Source organism: Bos taurus, chromosome 7, assembly GCF_002263795.3.
Source record: "Bos taurus isolate L1 Dominette 01449 registration number 42190680 breed Hereford chromosome 7, ARS-UCD2.0, whole genome shotgun sequence".
NCBI lineage: Eukaryota > Metazoa > Chordata > Mammalia > Artiodactyla > Bovidae > Bos > Bos taurus.
This window is the reverse complement of record NC_037334.1, coordinates 19,468,163-19,488,723: the sequence shown is the minus strand read 5'-3', so window position 1 is coordinate 19,488,723 and position 20,561 is coordinate 19,468,163. Positions and strand designations below refer to the sequence as shown.

Below are 20,561 nucleotides of genomic sequence, written 5' to 3'. Positions count from 1 at the left end.
TAATGCTCAAAATTCTCCAAGCCAGGGTTCAACAGTATGTGAACTGTGAACTTCCAGATGTTCAAGCTGGATTTAGAAAAGGCAGAGGAACCAGAGATCAAATTGCCAACATCCACTGGATCATCGAAAAAGCAAGAGTTCCAGAAAAACATCTACTACTGCTATTATTGACTATGCTTTGACTGTGTGGATCAGGACAAACTGTGGAAAATACTTCAGGAGATGGGAACACCAGATCACCCTACCTGCTTCCTGAGAAATCTTGTATGCAGGTCAAAAAGCATCAAGTAGAACTGGACATGGAACAACAGATTGGTTCCAAATCTGGAAAGGAGTACGTTAAGGCTGTATATTGTCACCCTGCCTATTTAACTTATATGCAGAGTATATCATGAGAAATGCTGGGCTGAAGAAGCACAAGCTGGAATCAAGATTGCCGGAAGAAATATCAATAATCTCAGATACACAGATACCACCACCCTTATGGCAGAAAATGAAGAACTCAAGAGCCTCTTGTTGAAAGTGAAAGAGGAGAGTGAAAAAGCTGGCTTAAAACTCAACATTCAGAAAACTAGAATCATGGCATCTTGTCCTATCACTTTATGGCAAATAGATGGGGAACATGGAAACAGTGACAGACTATTTTTGGGGGCTCCAAAATCACTGCAGATGGTGACTGCAGCCGGGAAATTAAAAGACGCTTGCTCCTTGGAAGAAAAGCTATGACCAACCTAGACAGCATATTAAAAAGCAGAGACATTACTATGCCTACAAAGGTCTGTCTAGTTAAAGCTATGGTTGTTCCAGTAGTCATGTATGGATGTGAGAGTTGGACTATAAAGAAAGCTGAGCGCGGAAGAATTGATGTCTTTGAACTGTGGTGTTGGAGAAGACTCTTGAGAGTCCCTTGGACTGCAAGGAGATCCAACCAGTCCATCCTAAAGGAGATCAGTCCTGAATATTCACTGGAAGGACTGATGCTGAAGCTGAAGCTCCAATACTTTGGCCACCTGATGCAAGAACTAACTCACTGGAAAAGACCCTGATGTGGGAAAGATCGAAGGCAGGAGGAGAAGAGGAAGACAGAGGATTAGATGGTTGGATGGCATCACCAACTCGATGGACATGAGTCTGAGCAAGCTCTGGGAGTTGGTGATGGACAGGGAAGCCTGGCAGTGTTGCAGTCCATGGGGTCGCAAAGATGGGACATGAGTGAGTGAATGAACTGAACTGAACGAAACAGAAACAGACCCACAGACATAGAGAACAGGACTTCCCTGGTGGAGCAGTTTAAGAATCTGCCTGCCAATGCAGGAGACACAGGTTCAATCCCTGATCTTGGAAGATCCGACATGCCATGGAGCAACTAAGCCTGTCTGTCACAACTACTGAACCCTATGTGCCTAGAGCCCAAGCTCAGAAAAAAAAGAAGCCATCGCAATGAGAAGTCTGTGATCCGCAACTAGAGTAGCCCCCACCTGCTGCAACTAGAGAAAGCCCACGAAGCAACAAAGACCCAGAACAGCCAAAAATAAAGACATAGACAACAGACTTGCAGTTGCAAGTCTGGGATTAGTTGGGAGTTTGGGAAAAGTAGGTGCAAAGTATTGTTTACAGAAATGGCTAAACCACAGGTCCTAGGGTATAACACAGGGATCTATATTCTGTAATAAACCATAACAGAAGGCCCTGCCCAGATTTCACCACTACACATTAATTCCTTTAAGAAACAAATTCCCTTAGGTCCCTTAGGGTCCCTTGGGTCATTATCTCTTCAGTGTGAATGTTGTTTGTTTTTACAAGCTTTTCCTAAAAATAGCTTTTGCTATTTGTTCACAAGTTTCTGCATCCGGTCCTCCAACAACTCTGAATTTCTCTTCCCTAGGCCTTGGAGCTCCGTAATCTTCCTGCCTGGGATTCCCTCCCCATCTTGTTACCTGTCCCTTTGTCCAGGGCCTTCTTGATCTGCTGAGGAGCCCCTGCTAAGGGCTCTTGCAGCATCGCAGATGGCGGCACTTGCTGTGTTTGGTGCAGGGGGGAGGAAAGGTCTCCCAGTCAGCTCTGCACACCCAGTACCTCTGTGGTGTGGGTACGTGGGCTCCCCTGGGGATAGGCTGGTGGCGCGCGCCCATTTCTCAGATGGGGAAGACAGATCTCCAGCATTAGCTGCCTGCCCCTGAAAGCCCCTCACAGCTGGGCCCTGCGGGCTGACGGCAGGTCTGTGTGTCTCTCCTCGCAGGACAGATGGACACCTTCAGCACCAAGAGCCTGGCCCTCCAGGCCCAGAAGAAGCTCCTGAGCAAGATGGCCTCCCGGGCAGTGGCGTCCGCCTTCATTGACGACACCAGCAGCGAGGTGCTGGACGAGTTGTACCGCGCCACCAAGGAGTTCACCCGCAGCCGCAAGGAGGCCCAGAAGCTGGTCAAGAACCTGGTCAAGGTGGCGGTGAAGCTGGGCGTCCTGCTGCGCGCCGGGCAGCTGGGCGCCGAGGAGCTGGCGCGGCTGCAGCGCTTGCGGCAGCAGGCTCGCCGCCTGGCCATGACCGCTGTCAGCTTCCACCAGGTGGACTTCACCTTCGACCGGCGCGTGCTGGCCACCACCCTGCTCGAGTGCCGGGACCTGCTGCACCAGGCGGCCGGCGCGCACCTGACCGCCAAGTCCCACGGCCGCATCAACCACGTGTTCGGCCACCTGGCCGACTGCGACTTCCTGGCGGCGCTCTACAGCCCCGCAGAGCCCTACCGCTCCCACCTGCGCCGGATCTGTGACGGCCTCACCCGGATGCTGGATGAGGACAGCATATGACAACCTCCGAACCGCTGCGGTTGCTTGCAGGGGGCGCAGCTTTAAGTGGGACGGAGCTAACCCTTTCCTTCCTGTCTGACTCTGGCCAATCACCCCTCGCCCAACACACACACACAGGTGACTGTGCAGCTCCAAAGACCCAGCTCCCCTGTCCTCGGGCCCAGTCTCACCGGGCTTAGAGCCCGGCTCAGTCTGCCTGTGCCTGCGGCCTCTCCCAGGCACCTGGAGACCCCTGCCTGCTCTGGCACCATCTGAACTATGCCCCTTAAGCCACCGTCTGTACCCCTCAAATCACTGGGTGTCTCTGACAGCTGGGGGCTTCTCACTTAAGTGTTACTTGGGCTTTTTCATTCCCGCAGAGAGGGTCACAGGGAACCAGGAGAAAGGGGGTGTTACAGAGTGAACTGTCTCACCCCACCCCACCTCCTATTTCCCGGATGAAGTCCTAACCCCTGGGACCTGTGAATGTGACCTGATCTGAAAATTGGGTGATTGCTGATGTAATTGGTTGCCATGAGTTCATATTGGAGCCAGGCAGCCCCTAATCCACCATGACTTGGGGTCCTTTTGAGAAGGGGACATGTGCACAGAGTCAAGAGGGAGAATGCTATGTGAAGGTGGAGGCAGAGACTGGGCGGATGTGTCTATAAGACAAGGAATGCCAAGAGCTGCAAGCCAGCACCAAAAGCTGGGAGAGAGCCTGGGACACCGGCCCAGCCCACACCTTGACGTCGGGCCTCCTGAGCTAAGCAAACAAGCTTCCGTTGTCTCAGCCTCCCAGGCTGGGCACTTTGCTCCGCAGCTCAGAAAATGACGCCAGGGAGCCGTGGTGAGGGCTGTGGTGGGCTCAGGCCTACTGGTGAGGATGCCCCTCTGTCTGCTTGGCATCGTGGCCCTGACTCCCAGGAGGGAGTGGTCAGAGTGCGCCTCCGATGAAGGCCGTTGGGAAAGCCATCTGAGACACATGCCTGTTTTTAAAGGATCATTTCATATTTGGAAAACAAATACACATAAACACTTGTTTTTATAAGACAGGCCTCAGAGACAAAGCTCAACAAACCTTGGCTTTGCCAACACCCAGCAGGTGGGACAATGCTTAACTTGGGGCATGGATGGACACGTGGGGGTGTGGGGGGTGTATCTGCAATCTGTTGGTTGGAAGTGGGCACAGGTTGTAAAAGATTGTGAAGCCCCCTGCAGGTCTGGCTGTGTTGGGTTGTTTTGAGCACCCCGAGGGAGGGGGAACAGTGTCCATTTCTGTAGAATCTGGTCTGTTTAGGGGAAACACTGCCAACAGGAGGGCTGCAGGCCGTATTAGGTGAGAAGATGGGTTTGCTTAGCCTCATTCAGTGTTTGAGACATTTGGAATTAGTTGCCAACACTTGAAACCAAGGAAATTGCATGTCCCAATCTATCAGTGGATCTTGAAAACTCTAGAAAACTCACCTGCACTGCCCGTTGGTGAAGCTGCAGAGGCGGCCTGTCTTTGCTCTGCCACAGTCCTCACCACTCCCTTTTGCCTCTCCATGGCCTGCTGGGCTGGCTAGTAGATTAGGACCCCAGATCCAGGGCAGCATTTCTGTTTGGTTTCGGCTGCCCTGAAAAAGCCAAAGGCTTCCACCCAACAGTCAGCTGTTCCCCTCTCTACCTTCGACTTCCAAAGCAACTTACCCCCTTTGTGTGCCAAGAGACAGATCCTCAAGTTCAAGAACAAACGTGTATTTTGATTACACCGAGAAGCCCCAGATGAAATTCTTTGCCCTCTGCTCTGCTGGCTGAAGGACATCCACGTGACAAGGCTTTGGACTTGTTGTCTTGACTCTTTTCATACACTTGAGATTTAATTTAGAAAAAAAAAAAGAACCGGGACTTCCCTGGTGGTCCAGTGGCTAAGACTCCACACTTCCAATGCGGGGGCCCGGGTTCAGTCCCTGGTCAGGGTACTAGATCCCACGTACCACAACAAAGACCTCGTGCAGCCAAATAAAAAGAATTTTAAAAAGAACCAAAGAGAACTATGTAAATAAAAGCATCTGATAGCCTTCTCTCACCTGCCCGGGGTTTCTACCTATTAAAAATCAAGTTTGGGGACTTCCCTGGTGGTCCAGTGGTTGAGAATCTGCCTTCCAATGCAGGGAACACAGCCTCCATCCTTGGTCCAGGAACTAAGATCCCACCTGCCACAGGGCAACTTAAGCTTGAGCATGGCAACGAAGACACAGCACAGCCGAAATAAAAAAAGAAAATAACTCCAGATTGCACACAAATGTCATAGGTTCACAGGCTGCTGGCAGGCTGAATTCCCGCTGGGCTTGATGACACCCTAGCAGAGGTGGCACAGCTTGGCTTTGGCAGCACAGAGGGGGCTTGGTACCGCTCCTCACTGTGACCTGCGGCGGGGCGGCTCTGCTCACCAGGCCCTTGGGGTAAAGGGGAGGCTTCTTTGTGTCCAGAGATGCTCTGCCCTGCCCTGCCACATCGCACCCAGCGCTCTGCCTCTCTGCTAGCACCCAGGATGTGGAAGTGGTAAGTGATTCCCAACTGACCGTACAAAACTCAGTACCCCTCTTGGCTGGGGTCTCCTCACGTAGCTTAGGCCCAGGGAGCACCATTGCCTCTGGCTCTGTCCTGCTGCCTAGCTTCTGCAGGCAGCCCCAGGCAAGCGTCTCCTGGCCCTGTTGAAACCTGCAGGGTGCCGTGCTCAGTTAAGCGAGCGTCCCCAAGGACTTGTGTGCGTCCAGAGCTGCTCTGTTGTACTGTCCAGGGGGCGACAGGACAGAGGACGAGATGGTTGGATGGCATAACCGAATCAATGGACAGGAGTTTGAGCAAGCTGCACGAGATGGTGAAGAACAGGGAAGCCTGTCATGCTGTGGAACATGGAGTCACAAAGAGTCAGACATAACTGAGCAACTGAACAAAAGAGGTGCTCCCGAAATGGCACAGGTCATGTGCACTTGACCATTGAGGCTGCTGGTTCTTTCCTCAAGTCCTGTGGGCCCAAGGTCGCTGTCAGTCATTACTGGTTCTGAGTGCAGCTGTTTTTCTTGCTTGCACCTCCCTTGGAATGGCTCCTACACCAGTAGTGCTGGAGCCCTGGGGCTGGATCCCATGCCCTCGGTCAGCGGCTTCTTCTCTGGCTGGCGGGGTCCCAGCAGCACCTGGCTCCTCAACAGCACGAGGGGCGGGCCAGGTGAGTGACAGACACAGAGAGGCCTCAGCCAGCCCAATGCGGTGATTCTGATCATCAAGGACCCGATTCACAGCCACAGGTTTCTTTCCTCCTGGTCAGAGGCCAGGCAGACAGTCCAGTGGGGGTCAGACTCCCAGGCCCTGCTGCTAGGACTGGCTGAGGCATTTGGGGATTTCATTTATTTATTTTTGTTTGCCTGTGGGTGTTTTGTTATTTTTTTTAAGTCACTGAGTTTGCAATCCAGCTTCCAAAAAAATAAGCAGAGCCAACTATAGGGCACAGAACAGATGGTCTGGGAACTTGCCTGGTGGTCCAGTGGTTAAGACTCCACACATCCAAAGCAGGGGACGCTGGTTCAATCCCTGGCTGGGAAAATAAGATCCCACATGCCATGCCAAAAAAAAAAGAAGAGCCAGTCTTCCCTGGTGCATTCCCCTTCAGCTAGGAGTGGCCCCACAGGTGAGGCCATGTGAGCCTTGGTGAGGCTGCCTCAGGTCCAGTACATCTGCACCTGCAGGAAAGTCCTACCAGGAGGTTCCCTCTGCCCGGGGGCGACTCAGTTCGCCCGTCTTCAGCAGCAAAGGAAAGTAGGGGATCCCAGCCCTGCAAGCCCAGCCGGTGGCGGGGGGGAGGCCACCAGTGCCGGATGCCAAGACTGTGGGTGCTTTTTAGTTGTCTTATTTATTTAAATATGAAAGAACATTTCATTGCTGCCCAGTATGAAAGTTGGTCCCCTGGGGAGTGAGAAGGCGGCTGGTGTGGGGTCTCAGGCGGCTGGGGGCTCCCCCACAGAACATCCTGGAGCCTGGCCTGATCCCAGCGGGGAGGAGGGGATGCCCTGGCTTCACAAAAGCCATGATTCCAGGGAGACGCCCCCCTGTTCCCCTGGCCATGTGTTCTGATGTCTCTTCTGATGAGAAGAGCAGTGGGTCTCAGACCCACAATCTTCAGGGTGAGGGAAGGTGGGAGCCAGGTGAGTCCTAGCCCTCCAGACTCCATTCTGGGGCCTTAGCTGTCCTCCAAACAGGGCAACATCAGCTGGGACAGAAAACCAAGAGCCCCCCCATCCAACCTAGAAAACAAGTACTGGGCCTTCTGGGGGTCCAGCTCCTTGCGGAGAGAGGAGGAAAAGCTACCCTCAGAGGGGCTTCAGGTCACAGTTCACTGCGTGTTGCCTTGGCCACGATCACCAGCTTGGACAGCTCAGCCTTGAAGGCCCCAGGCCTGTGGAACACTGCAAAGGAAGAGACCCTGGGTTGGCGCGCGCCTCTGCAAGTCCTCTGGGTCCTGAGCTGGGGGGTGGGGTGGGGGCAACAATGTGGGCAGGGCAGTGGAGGGGCCTCCAAGTGGACTCCATAAGGAAAGGCTCCTGGCCCTGAGAGGCTTATGGGTGATGGACAGGGAAAGGTGGGGAAGTCGAGGGCCTGACTGGAGGGAAACGAGAGGCCACGGGAGAGGCTGAGGTGGAAAAAGCTGTGATTATTTCTGCCACATTGAGAACAGCTGGGCGTCAGAAGTTTGCCCTGGCAAACTTGTCTGGCCATGCCCTGCTCTGCAGTCCCAGCCTGCCTCCCATTCCCTGTCTATCCTCCCCATTGGTGCTCCCTGGGGCTCAGGGTCTGCCAGCATCCCAGGCCCCTCTGTCCTTGATCTCCACTCTGAACAGGCCCTGTTCCCTGGAGGACCTGTGGGCAGGGCGGGCCTCCTTCCAGGCCCTCCTAAAACCCCCAATCACACCACCACATTCCCTCCCCTCCCACTCTCCACTTTGCTGCCTGGTGACACCCATGGCCACATGGGTTCCTCATCTCACTTCTCCCCTGTCCCTCAGGACTCTCAGGCTCCCTGACTCAGCTTAACTCCATGTCCACTGTCTCACTCACTCATCCCCCATTGCTCTCACCCCTCCGAGCCCCAAGTCTAGCACCCACTCTTTCTGTTCTGCATTTGGCTTGCATGGCTGTAGCTGAACAGGGGTCAGAGGTCACAGGGGTCTCGGAGCCTCAGGATGTGACGCCCTTGCCTCTCCAGTCATGCGGCGCACATGAGGTCCCAACTTCGATGCCTGAACCTGTCACAGGGCCCAGGACGCCCCCTCCCCCATACCCCACTGTGGAGCTGAGCAGACTTTTACACCCTCTGTTCTCTGCAAGGGACGGGCCAAGCGTGCCTGCCACCTGTGAGCAGTGGCTTCTACATTTATAAACAGAAATCAAAGGGAACACGGCATCCTGTGGTATGGGAATGTAGTATGACATTCACAAGTCAGTGTTCACAAAACAAGGTCTTATTAGCATGCAGCCACCCACATGCATTGATTGACTAGTGGTTCATGCCTGACTTGGCCCTGCGAGGGCAGATCAAGTTATTACAAAGGGGGGTGTCTGCCCCTAAAACCGAAAATATTTACCAGACGGCCCTTTTTACAGGAGGGATAGCCGCCTCCTCTCACCAGTGGTCCCTGGATCGACCCCTCATGGGGGTCTTGTCCCCTCTCTCACCTTCCCTGCTAGAGAACCTGGTTTCCAGCCCCACAAACCCCTCCACCTACCTGCTGTTTTGGTCACCTCAAACTCCTCATTTTTCAATGGAACGTCACTCTCTTTCTCAAAAGCAGCTTTCGACTGAAAGAGAACAAGTGGAAACTTTTCTAATCAGGAAAGAACACGGCTCGGTTTCTTCCTGGAGCAGCAGAGATGACAGACTTGAGATGCTTTTTTAAGCACAGAAAAGAGAATCCGGTGGAAGTGGCGGGTTAATCCACTTACGAGATCATCAACTGGCTTCAAACCTCATGCCTTGCTGCAAATCCAAGGAGGGAGGCATCTAATTCAGTTTTTCCCTTTAGCTGATGTATGGAAATGGCATACAAGCATGGCAGTCTCTTGAATGTAATTTTTAAAAATCAGAACTGTGTCTTTCTCAGATCAGTTAGAATAATGGAGTTTTATAGTAAGAATAGATTACTTTAGACACAATTTTGTGGTTGTTTAGTCACTAAGTCGTGTCTGACTCTTGCGACCCCATAGACTGTAGCCTGCCAGGCACCTGTTCTTTAAGAAGTGGAGTTTCCCAGGTGGTGGAGTGTTAAAGACTCCACCTGCCAATGCAGGAGAGGTAAGAGATGTGGGTTCAATTCCCTGGGTCGGGAAGATCCCCTGGAGGAGGGTATGGCAACCCACTCCAGTATTCTTGCCTGGAGACTCCTCATGGACAGAGAGGGGCCTGGCAGGCTATAGTCCATGGGGTTCCAAAAGATTTGGACGTGACTGAGCATGAATGCATGCAAAGTGAGAAGAGACCCAAGAGAGTGATGAGTTAATAGACTGATGGTCAGTCTGATGTGTCAACTGGAAGGAGCCGTGGTAGCATTAGGCAATCAGACCCTGGTGGGGGCTGCTGGGGCAGGGGGCACTGCTGTGACAGAGGTTCATCCTGAGCTAACTTTAAGTCAAAGAGACGGTCCTTGATGCTCTGGGGATGCCTAGGGGAAGAGCTGAGGCTCCCCTGGACGAATCCCCGCCAACAGCCAGGCCCCCACAGCAGAAGCCAGTTCCTACAGTGAATCTCTCATGTCTGTCTCTTGTTGGTTCTGCTTCTTGGGCTGATAAAGTGGTTTTCAAACTATTCCCAACTCGGATGCAGAAGCAGTCATGGGCTCTGCAGAGTGGCTGGGCTCTGAAGGGGGTTGTGTGGGTCAGGAGCATGGCGGAAGGTGCTGGCTGAGCCGTGAACCACAGCTCACTGGGGCCAAAGGACGTGGGGCCTCCCAATACCAGTGAGCCTGCCCTCTGGGCCCACTTCCGCCCCATCCCCAGATCTGAGCCCCCCTGCCTCCTGACTTCCTGCCAGCTTGGCCAGCAGGGGACGTAAGCGGGAGGCTGGTAAAGCCTTACTGGAGGAAGACTGGTCTCTAGGGGCCAACTGGGATCCCCTCTGGGTACTGCAACCTGCGACCCCCAGGCCTCCCTCTAAGGGCTTGGTATCCATCTCCTCATTATTGCCGCCTCCCCACCCCCCACCTGGGGGTCTTCAAGGCACAGTCCATGGTGGGCCAGCCAGGCAGGCCCCAGTCTGGGCGACACTCACGTAGGCCATGCCGTACTCGATCTCGGCACCCCGCACCTCTGCCTTGAACTGCGTGAAGTACAGGTAGGACTTGCCCTGGGGCCTGCGAAGAAAGGTTGGGAGACAGATCAGCCTGGGGCTACGTGTCCCCCGCTCCCTAAGAATCTATTTGGGGATTCCATTTTGGGGAAGGACAGACTGGGTGCCCTCAACATGATCTGCTCTTTGCCAGAACATTCTTCCAGCTCCACGATGGACACGCCTCTTCCCTTTCTGCACAGGAGCTGTTTGAGGACAGGAACACTTGCATCCATTTGCTGAACACTTGTCATCCCCTGGACAACATCCCAGGTTTGCAGTGGGGGCGGGGCGGGGCAACATGCCCAAAGGGTGAGAGTACAGGGGTTAACTAGGTAGCAGAGGAGGGTGTCTACAGCTGAGTGTGTCCCTAAGGGCTGCTGCTGGGTGGGTCAACTAAGAGGCTGCAGGATGAGGACCCTGCTCTGGGCCTGTGTGGCCCAAGTCTGTGCCCAGCTGGAGGGCTGGCACTCCCAAGCCCATGTGAGATGATGGTCTACAGGCAGGGGGATGCAGCTTGGATGACTAACCTGTAACGAGGGGGCCCCACCCCAGCTCCTCTCCTCTAGATGCTTCCCTCTGAGGCCAGGAAGGGGCACAGATAGGGTCTCAACAGGGCTGGTGGTGGCATGTTGAGGACATGAGGTTCCCACCCTCACACTACTCGGTACCCTGGAGTGGGGTACTGCTGCTGTGTGTAAGGTATCTCGCAGGAGACGGGGACTGCACCGAGGCCAGCACGCGTTTTCTTTGATTAAATGTCGCCCTCTCTGCTCTCTATCATATCCCATTTCTTGATCTGTCCCCTGGATTGACTCCGGTCCCTGACGGTGAGAGCGTGGCTGGGACTTCTGCTGTGTTGGACACATGTCAATGCTTGAGAAATTGGTTCTACGGGACCTCTCTGGCAGTCCAGTGAGTAAGAATCCACCCGCCAATGCAGGGGATGCCAGTTCGACCCCACATGCCATGGAGCAACTGAGCCGTCATGCAACTACCAAGCCTGTGTGCCACAAGAAGAGAAGCCCCTGCACCGCAGCAAAGATCCTACATGCAGAAACTGAGACCCAACACAGCTAAAAAAAAAATCAGTTCTGCTCAGGTGATCCATTCCAGGCCACAGGGCCCAGAGGAGAAGGGCCAGGATCCGATGACACTGTAGACCCTCCTCCCCATCAGGGGGCTGACCACCTCCTTCTCAGGCTCCTCGAGCTGGGCTCCAGGCCGTGGGGTTACAAGAAGGGTGGGCATGGTGTCAGCCCCAGGGCAGGAGATTAAGCCCTTGAATGATGAATGTAACTGAGGGTGAAGAAGAAGGGGGCAGTGTCTGGGGAGCCCGACCCCTCTCCCGGGGGCTGCAGCCCCTGCCTCCTGCCCCCTCAACCCCTTCTCAGCCTCAGTGTCAAGGTGATCTCCTGGGGAGCCCTCCCAGGGAGCTCTCCCCACCCTGGAGGGCCGCAGGACTCTGTCAGCCTGTGGGCTGCCTAGAGCAAAGGTGCCTCATCTGAGGAGGGGGTAATCCCACCCCCAGGACCCTGGCTTACCTCCAGATGGTGCAGGTGAAGTGCTGGTGGTCTTCGCTGGTCCCCAGACTCATCTGCCACTTCTGGGGAGAGAGGACAGACAGGTCAACCCAGGACACACAGCCTCACATGGTACACAGCCTGCACCGCACCGGGAGTGAACCCCGATGTCAACTCTAGACTTGGGGTGCTGATGTGTCAGTGCAGGTTCACTGACCCTCACAAATCCACGTGATCAGGGATGATGGTGGGGGGACAGGGATACAGGAAATCCCTGTGCCTCCTGCTCAATTTTGCTGTAAAAAATAAAGTCTGTTGGGAAAAATAAAAGAAGGAAAGACAGTATCCTCCTGCTTGCTTGTGTAAGTGCAGAGCAGTTCTTAGAGAAGATGCAAGACTGCAATAACCATGGTGACACACAGGACGTGGTGGGGGCTGGGCAGATGGAAGGTGCCGGAGAGCTTTTCATGGTTTTTTTTTTTTTTTTCTCTTTCTGAATGACACGTATTAGCTTTTTTAAAAAATTAAATTAAGAAAATAATACTTTAGGGACTTGCCTGGTGGACCAGTAGTTAGGTCTTTGTGCTTCCACTGCAGGGGCACAGGTTCGACCCCTGGTCAGGGAACTAGGATCATACTTTAAGATGGTTCCAAAACACACCACTACCAGTTTATTCTCATTTTCAGGGCCTCCGAAAAGTTGGCCAAATGCAAGGTCTGGTGGCCTGAGGTGTTTCTGAGCTTGACTAGTAAAATGAGAGTGTCTTATCTTTCTGAAAGAGAAAAGATGGATTCCAATTGCTGATAAGCTGTTTTAACACTAGAGCTTTTCCACTAGTAAAAACAAGGCCGTTTTTACGTTAATTATGATGGGAATAAATGGTCACTTAGAAGCCTCCTGCCTGCAGCATGAAGGCTGGAGCCAATCACTTAGGTGGGACAGGCAAGGCAAGTGGACTCATATATTCATTTTCTATTTAAAAACTACTGGGACTTCCCAGGGGGTCCAGTGGTTAAGACTCTGCACTTCTACCGCAGGGGGCGTGGATTTGATCTCTGGTCGGCGAACTAAGAACCCACATGCTGCACAGTGTGGCCAAAAAATAAAACTGGACAAAACAAAGAGGAAAAAAACTCCTGCCCACAGTTTCAAGGGCTCACAGTTTTATGCTGTGAAATATCTCTGGGATGGTGTTCTATAGCTCTTAAAAGTTCCATGACAGGCAAATCTTTAAGCATTTTTTTTAAGACTATGAAAGCAAACTAAATTAAAACCAAGCATTTCTTAGCAATATGGCCAACCTCCCTCTGAGTTGTTTGTTAAATGAACTTGACTGTGGCCTTGAGGCTGCAGGCTAGGGTGGGCGGTAGGTGCCCTTGGTGAGGCTCACATTTTGGCATCAGATACTCACATGAGGGTGTGTTTTGAGGCAGCCCGTTCAGACAGAGCCTCTGTGACCTTCCCCGGAAGGCTGGGGAGATCAGGGCCTAAGTGCCCAAATGGTCACCGCTATTGTTTTTCATTAAGATATACTGATAAGTAACAGATGGTGAAATGGGCCCATTTGTGTATTTTTTTAAGATTTTTGGATGTAGACTATTTTTAAAGTCTTTATTGAATTTGTTACAATATTGCTTTTGTTTTATGTTTTGGTTTTTTGGTCAGGAGGCATGTGGGATCTTAGTTCCTCAACCAGGGATTGAACACTCACCCCCTGTATTGGAAGGTGAAGTCTTAACCAGGACCACCAGGGAAGTCACTGTGTCTGTTCTGAGTTACCCAACTGCGACACAAGTCAGTTCTGTCTCCCCAGCTGTCTATTCACCATCCCTGTGCAGTCATTCCCTTCCTGCAAATCCCCAGGCATCACTCATCTGCTCTGTCCTCATAGCTGTGCCTTTGCACAACGCCGCCTGAGCGGAATCACACAGGCCACGATCTCCTGAGTCGGTCAGTCTGACTCCACCTAACACATGTCTGATTAATCTGAGTGGTTGCATGTGTATCAACAGTTCACTCACCTTTAACAGCTTTATTGAAAAACAGTTTATATAATACACAATATGCTCTTTTTAATTGGACACTTCAGTGTTTCCTTGTACTTTCAAAGCTGTGCAACCATCACCTGTATAGCCACTCTCTTTTCCCGGGGATCTTCCTGCCCAGGGATCGAACCCGGGTCTCCTGCATTGCAGGCAGATTCTTTGCTGTTTGAGACACAAAAGAAACCCCTATCCAATTCTCACCATCCCCCAAAGAAGTCCTAAACCCATGAGCAGTCACCCGCACTCACTCCCCCAGGCCCTGACAACCAGGAAACCACTGTGTCTGTGGATCGGCCTGTTCTGGACGTTTCCCACCAGTGGAGTCACACCCTGTGTGCCCTCCTGTGCCTGCTTCTCTCACTGAGCATCGTGTTCTCAGGATCTGTCCACGTGGTAGCGAGTGTCTGGGCCTCACCCCTTTCCATTGCTGAGTGATGCTCCTGTGTGTGAGGGACCACGCTGTGTTCATTCATCACCTGTTGAGGGACACTTGGGTGGCTTCCACTTGTTGGCTATGGCAAATCATGCTGCTCTGAACAGTCACGTGCGAGCTTTGTGTGGACGTAAGTTCTCATTTCTAACAGGCAGATACAGAGGATCCAGTGGGCTGTTTTCTGCCACCGGGGCAGTGGGCCAGCAGCCAGAGAGCCTGTGGGTCACACTGTCGTGTTCCCACGCTCTGCTGGTGGCCCGCAGTCTCTGATGACCAGAGTTCTGGCTGGTGCTGCTGGAACAGGTCATGCTGGACACGTCTGCTCTGAGGTATTTCCTTTGGGAAGAATTCCCTCATCCAAAATGGAAGAACTGAGCCTGTTGCTGGCTCAGAATCTGTGACCCAGCCGCTGTCCCAAGAGTGAGCCTGGCTCTCCCGTGAACTGTCCACCTGCAGGGTCCTGTCAGGGAGGCACTGCTGGTGATGCAGGCTGTGTCCCACCTCAGGGTAGTAGTCAAAGGTCTGCACCTTGGGGACCTCGGTCACATTCCAGTTGAGGGGGCCTGGGTCCTCAGCCTCAGAGGCTGCCATGTCCTCATGTGCGAAGTGGGATAATGACAGCCTCCCAGGGTTCTGAAGATGAAACGCGACATGTGCCTGGCTTAGCACCGCTCGGTGCGCCTGGTAAACTGCTAGGTGGTTGGGGACATCACGATTTTATTATCCTATGAACTGACCATGGACACAACCATGGGCTTCCCCGGTAGCTTGGACGGTAAAGAATCTGCCTGCAATGCAGGAAACCTGGTTTCGTTCCAGGGGTCGGGAAGATGCCTGGAGAAGGAAACAGCAACCCACGCCAGTATTCTTGCCTGGAGAATTCCACAGACAGAGGAGCCTAGCAGGTTACAGTCCATGGGGTCGCAAAGAATTGGACATGACTGAGCAACTGACAGTTTCACTTTCACAACCAAACAGGCAAGGAATGCACTGATGAGGAGAAGGAGCCCAAGAAGGGGCATGGCTCTACCAAGAGGTATGGACCGGGGTAGAATGTTCTACCACATGTCACCACCCCACAGTGGACTGGACTGCTTAGAGAAGCAGCGAGGCCTGGAGGTGTCCGAGGGAGCGGTGGACAATCCCAGGATGCCCATGGTCCTGGCGGCAGGGGGAAGGGCTGCAACGACCCTTGGTTCCCCTGGGAAGGGTGTCACCAGGTGGTCACTACATTTCATTACAATTCTGTTGCTGGGGGACATTTATTTATAAATCGAATGTATCCAAAATCAGGAAAGTGGATTTCATGTCACTTTTTAATTTTAATTATCTATTTATTTATTTGGCTGCGCTGGGTCTTAGTTGGGGCTTGTGGGATCTAGTTCCCTGACAAGAGATTGAACCTAGGTCTCCAGCATTTGGATCACAGAGTCTTAGTCACTGGACCACCAGGGAAGCCCCAACTTCATATCATTCTTGCCCAGTGGCTTTCGCCTGGGGGTAATTTTGTCCTCTAGCGGATACTGGAGGACATTTAGACATTGTCTAAATTCACAGGTTCTAGGAAGTAAGATGTGGACACATCTTTTTTGGAGGACCTCATTCAACTCACTACATTATGTGAAGAATTACCACAGATTTAATAGCTTGAAAGTGACACCCATTCATTGGCTTACAGTTCTGTAGGTCAGAAATCTGGGCGTAGCAGGGCTGCGTTGTTTGTTCAGTCTCACAAGCTAAATCAGAGTGTCAGCCAGGGGCTTCCCTGGTGGTCCAGTGGTTAAGACTCTGCCTTGCAATCCAGGGGACGTGGGTTTGATCCCTGGTTGGGGAACTGAGATCCCATGTGCTGCATGGCCCGGTCAATGAAATAAATGAAATAAGATTGGAAGCCAGACTGCATTCCCAGCTAGAGATCTGGAGATTAGGGTCCTCTTCCGACGCACCTGGTTGTGGTGGGGTTCAGTTCCTTGTGACTGGAGGGCTGAAGCCCTGATTTCCCTGCTACCAGCCAGGGGCTGCTCTGAGCTTCTAGAGGCCACACATCCTACCTCCTCAAAGTCAGCTGTGGTGCACTATACCTGTCTTGTGCTTCCAATCTCTCTCACTCCATCTTCTGCCATCAGCTGGAGAAACCAGCCAGCAAGGAACTGAGGACCTCAGTCACACACCGAAAGGAACCAGGTTCTGCCAACAACTTGAATCAGTCTGGAAGAGGGTTCTCTCCAGAGCCTGCAGGTGAGAGCCCAGGCGGGCTGACACCTTGATCTTGGTTTTGTGAAGCATCCAGCTGAGCTGACAGGGACTTCTGACCTTTAGAACCATGGGACAGGGACTTCCTCTGAGGTCCAGTGGATAAGACTATGCTCCCAAAGCAGGGAGCCTGGGTTCTATCCCAGGTTGGGGAACTAAGATCTCACATACTGTAACTAAGCCCTCGTGCCACAACTACTGAGCCCTCGTGCTCCAGAGTCCATACACCACAATTAGAGAAGCCCACATGCCCCGACAAAGACCCACGGTAGCCAAATAATTGAAAAAAAAAAAATAATGATGCAATAATAATTGGGCACTGTTTTAAGCTGCTCAGTCTGTGTTACTCAGCACAGATGAACACGATACTGCTAAGGGAGGCTCGTGAGAACGGCAGATTCAGGTCTCACATCCCTCTTTCTGTCCATATGTCTGTTCACTCTATGGAATTATGAGTAGAATCTGCCATCACCATTGGACTTGAGCACTGTCTTTTATCGCTTAGGCAAGAATAGTCCAGTGTCCTCTAGATAGCATGTCTGTATGACAATGGATGCTATCATACTAAACTACATGGAGTTTTGAACAACTCACCTCATTGGTCCCTCCTTGAGATGCATAGGTGAACACACAGGTGTATTTGTCCTAGAGAATGGAAGGAAAAAACGTCTCGGTAGTAGATAATTGTTAGCGCTGGAGCTTCAGGGTCTCTGAATGTCCCTCTGAGATCCAGAATCAAGATCCTGCTTTTGAGTATCTACACTTAGGGGGAGGAGGTAGAGTCAGAGCCTTCTGGCTGATGTCCCTGGAGGCCGATGTCCTTGGAGGCCTGAAACTCCCCCACCAGCCTCCCCGCTTGGGGATCTCCTGGCTCTGGACAAACAACCCATGTGGCTTCTAGAAGGGGGAGATCACATCTCTTCCAGCACCCATTTAGGAACATGAAATCTGGAATTAGGGACCCCTGGGGTCCCTGTGTCCACATCTCTGCTCCGCTGTGGGCCTTGGGCAAGGGCAAAACTTTCTGTTTCTTCACCTGGAAAATGGGCCTCACATAAAGAATCTAGCAAAATATCAGGTTATAAGAAAGAAATAAACAAATAGTGACTATTGATATCATTGTTAGACTGGAAAGAGGGACTGAGAGAGGAAGCAATTTCTCCAACAAGCTGAGGATGGGCTAGACTAGACCTAGGCCTGCTGCCTCTAGATAAGGAGGGTCTGGCCTCAGATTTCAATGAAAAAGATGGGGGACCTTGTGCAATGGAAGGAAAAGCAACATCTGTCCACTTCCTTCCTGGTCAGAGCTGAGGCAGAACGACTTTCTGTGGGGTCTGGAAGCATATGCCCCTGGGCCTCCAGCTCTCCTCTCCCTACCTCTGGGCCCATCCTGCCCTCCAATAAGGAGGGGCTCACTTGAGTCTAAACCAGACAATCCTGAAGGAAATCAACTCCGAATACTCATTGGAAGAACGAATGACTGACACTGAAGCTGAAGCTCCAGTACTTTGACCAACTGATGTGAAGAGCCGACTCATAAGAAAAGATCCTGATGCTGGGAAAGATAGAAGGCAGGAGGAGAAGGGGGCGACAGACGACGAGATGGTTGGATAGCATCACTGACTCAATGGACACGAGTTTGAGCAAACTCGGGGAGATAGTGCAGGAAAGGGAAGCCTGGTGTGTTGCAGTCCATGGGGTCGGAGACTCGGACACAACTGAGCGACTGCAGAACAACACTTCAGTCTGAGGGATGGGGCTGCTTGGGCACGATGGGCAAGTGAGATGAGTTAGGGACTGAGGCTAGAGACTCAGCCCCCTCAAAGAAGCCAGCCCCCAGGAGCCTCACCTCCTCTTAATCCAAGTCCCGCCTCCTACCCTCAGGCCCTGCCCACGCCGGGGCCGCCCCCCGGTCCCGCCCCCGACCCCGCCGGTCAGCTCCCCCTCCCCAGGCCATGCCCCGGCTAGCACCATTCCTCAAGCCCCCGGGGTGTCTGAGGTACTTACCCCAGGGCCCACGTTCTGGGAGAAAGAATGCACCACGCCGCCAGGCCGCACGTCAAACGCCACCGTCGTGGGCTCGGACACCGTCTCCACCGGCCTCAGCGCCGCGGCCGCCAGGAGCAGCGAGACCCACAAGTTCGCGCCGCCGCTGCCATTCCTTCTTCCGCTGGGCGCTGCCATCTTGGAATCAGGTTCGCGGGGGCAGGAACGGCGGACGGAGCGCGGCGAGGGACACGTAGGGAGTCTGGCGGAGGCCACGTCGGCGTCGGGCGCGACCACGTGATCCGAAAGGCCCCGCCCCTCCCACCCGGGCTGCCATCTTGGGGCGGGGCTTGGAAGTCCCAGGAGCGTTCTGGGGCTGAAGGAATTGGAATAGGTTTCTTGGTTTGGGGTCCATTTGTCCCTCACTAGCCAAGTGACTGACCCTTCAACTCTTCTAGTTAGTACGTGTACAACGAATGAAGGATATAAAGGAGCACCACTGAAATTCAGGTTAATACATGTAGGCAGAATGAGGGAAATGGAAGATCACCATTGAGCAAACAACTCTGATTGTTACTCCAAGATTCGTGGATCCATGCTAAAAACTGGTGGGGAAGAGGATTTTTGCATTATCTCAAAGTATTCCCCCCCCGAGATACATAACAGTTACAAAGAGAAAAGTAAGTAATTTTACAGGGGTGACACCATCTTTAGCCCACTGAGCAGTCAACGTCGTTAAAAAAAGACAGTGACTTCATGGAGTCACCACGGGATACAGAGGACATTCTGAGTGGCATCTCCTTGGAATTTCTGTGCAAAATGCACGGCCTTAATCTGATAGAGCAGATACCAGAGAAACCCAAGTTGAAGCATGTTCTACCTAGGTAGCTGGCAGTTCTCTTTAAAAATGTTACGAAAGACAAAGGCTGAGGAACCATCACAGAATGAGGAGACTAAGACGTCGAAAGGCAACTGGGATCTAGGATTGGATCCTTGCCTTAGTCTGGGTTGTTATAACAATATCTTAAGCAGACAGGCTGGCTTAAACAACACATTTATTTCTTACAGCCTGTTCTGAGTAGGGGGTACTTGCTCCTGTTAAGAAATGCTTCCCTCTTTGCAGTCGGCTGCCGTGGACCTGTTAGGAATTGGCTCCATAAATCGGAGGACGGCAGACTATTTGGTGTTTTCACACAGCACAGTTCTTTTTATGTCTCCATTTCCCTACTTCCCGTGTTTGACCTTCAGTGGGTCCGTATGAAGGATTCAATTAGTGGCCAAATGCTGTAGCTGACAAGGTATTTGGTTGTGAGTGGTTTTGAGTTTCCTACTCAAGAGGGGTAGGTGTGTGTATGTGTGTTTTCTTCTCAGACTGAACCCCAGCCTCTTGTTTCTGTTTTTCCTTTTTGCCTGTAAAACAAAAACCAAAATAGGAACAAACAAAAAACTTAAGGGATTTAAAGAGAAAAACCATCATTCCCAAGATTCTGCTATTTAATCATGACATGAAATCTAGCAGTCAAAAAATATTTGGTAACAACTACCACGGCTTCTGTCTCCATGGTCAGGACACCATAAACAGGGTGGGTGTGGACATCATAGAGTGTGAAGGAACTCCCTTGTGGTGAATTAACAGCTCTGTATGTATGTGTGTGTATATATATATATATATTTTTTTTTTTTTTCCCCTGCCATGAGACATGTGGGATCCTAGTTCTCTGGCCCAGGGATCAAACCTGGGTCGCTTCAAGTGGAAGCTCAGTCTTAACCAACAGACTGACCACCAAGGAAGTTCCCAACAGCTCTGTATTTTGACTGTGGTGGTGGTTCTAGGAATCTGTACAGGTGACAGAGTGGAATAGAACTACACACATATGAGTGCCTGTGAAAGCTGATAAAATCTGAATAAGGTCTAGAGTTTAGTTCATTGCGTTGTATTCACATCATGTTCCTGGCATGACAGTGTATTAGGGTTAGGTAAGATGTACGCTGGATGAGAGTACACGAGACTCCACACTGTTTTTGCAACTTCTTATGTGTCTGTGGTTAATTTAAAACAAACAAACAGGAACTTTCCTGGTGGTCCAGAGCATGTTTACACCGCAGGGGGCACTTGTTTGATCCTTGGTCAGGGAACTAGGATCCAGCATGTCACAAGGCAGCTCCCCCCACCCAA

At 52.1% G+C, this 20,561-nt stretch overlaps 2 protein-coding genes across 11 annotated transcripts in view; one reads left to right on the top strand and one right to left on the bottom strand.

Moving 5' to 3' along the window:
* Window positions 1-12,012, top strand: part of TNFAIP8L1 (TNF alpha induced protein 8 like 1) — a 31,864-nt gene extending 19,852 nt beyond the window's left edge. For 5 of the 10 annotated variants that reach the window (XM_059888243.1, XM_059888240.1, XM_059888239.1 and 2 more), the window contains 2 exons: window positions 2,240-5,998; window positions 10,348-12,012. In XM_059888243.1, the coding sequence (XP_059744226.1) occupies window positions 2,245-2,805 (561 nt within the window). In that variant the 5' untranslated portion in view covers window positions 2,240-2,244 and the 3' untranslated portion in view covers window positions 2,806-5,998; window positions 10,348-12,012. Of the gene's footprint in view, window positions 1-2,239; window positions 5,999-10,298 lie in introns of those variants that run through there. The other 5 variants (XM_059888238.1, XM_010806984.4, XM_059888236.1 and 2 more) reach the window with 5 other exon arrangements.
* On the bottom strand, window positions 6,661-18,593 carry MYDGF (myeloid derived growth factor). The gene is made up of 6 exons (NM_001001164.1): window positions 18,407-18,593; window positions 16,994-17,044; window positions 11,689-11,750; window positions 10,088-10,169; window positions 8,550-8,622; window positions 6,661-7,232 (listed from the first exon to the last, which is right to left on the bottom strand). The coding sequence occupies exons 1-6, from the start codon at window positions 18,581-18,583 to the stop codon at window positions 7,153-7,155; spliced, it is 525 nt and encodes a 174-aa protein (NP_001001164.1). The 5' UTR covers window positions 18,584-18,593; the 3' UTR covers window positions 6,661-7,152.
* Window positions 18,594-20,561: the final 1,968 nt, after the last annotated feature.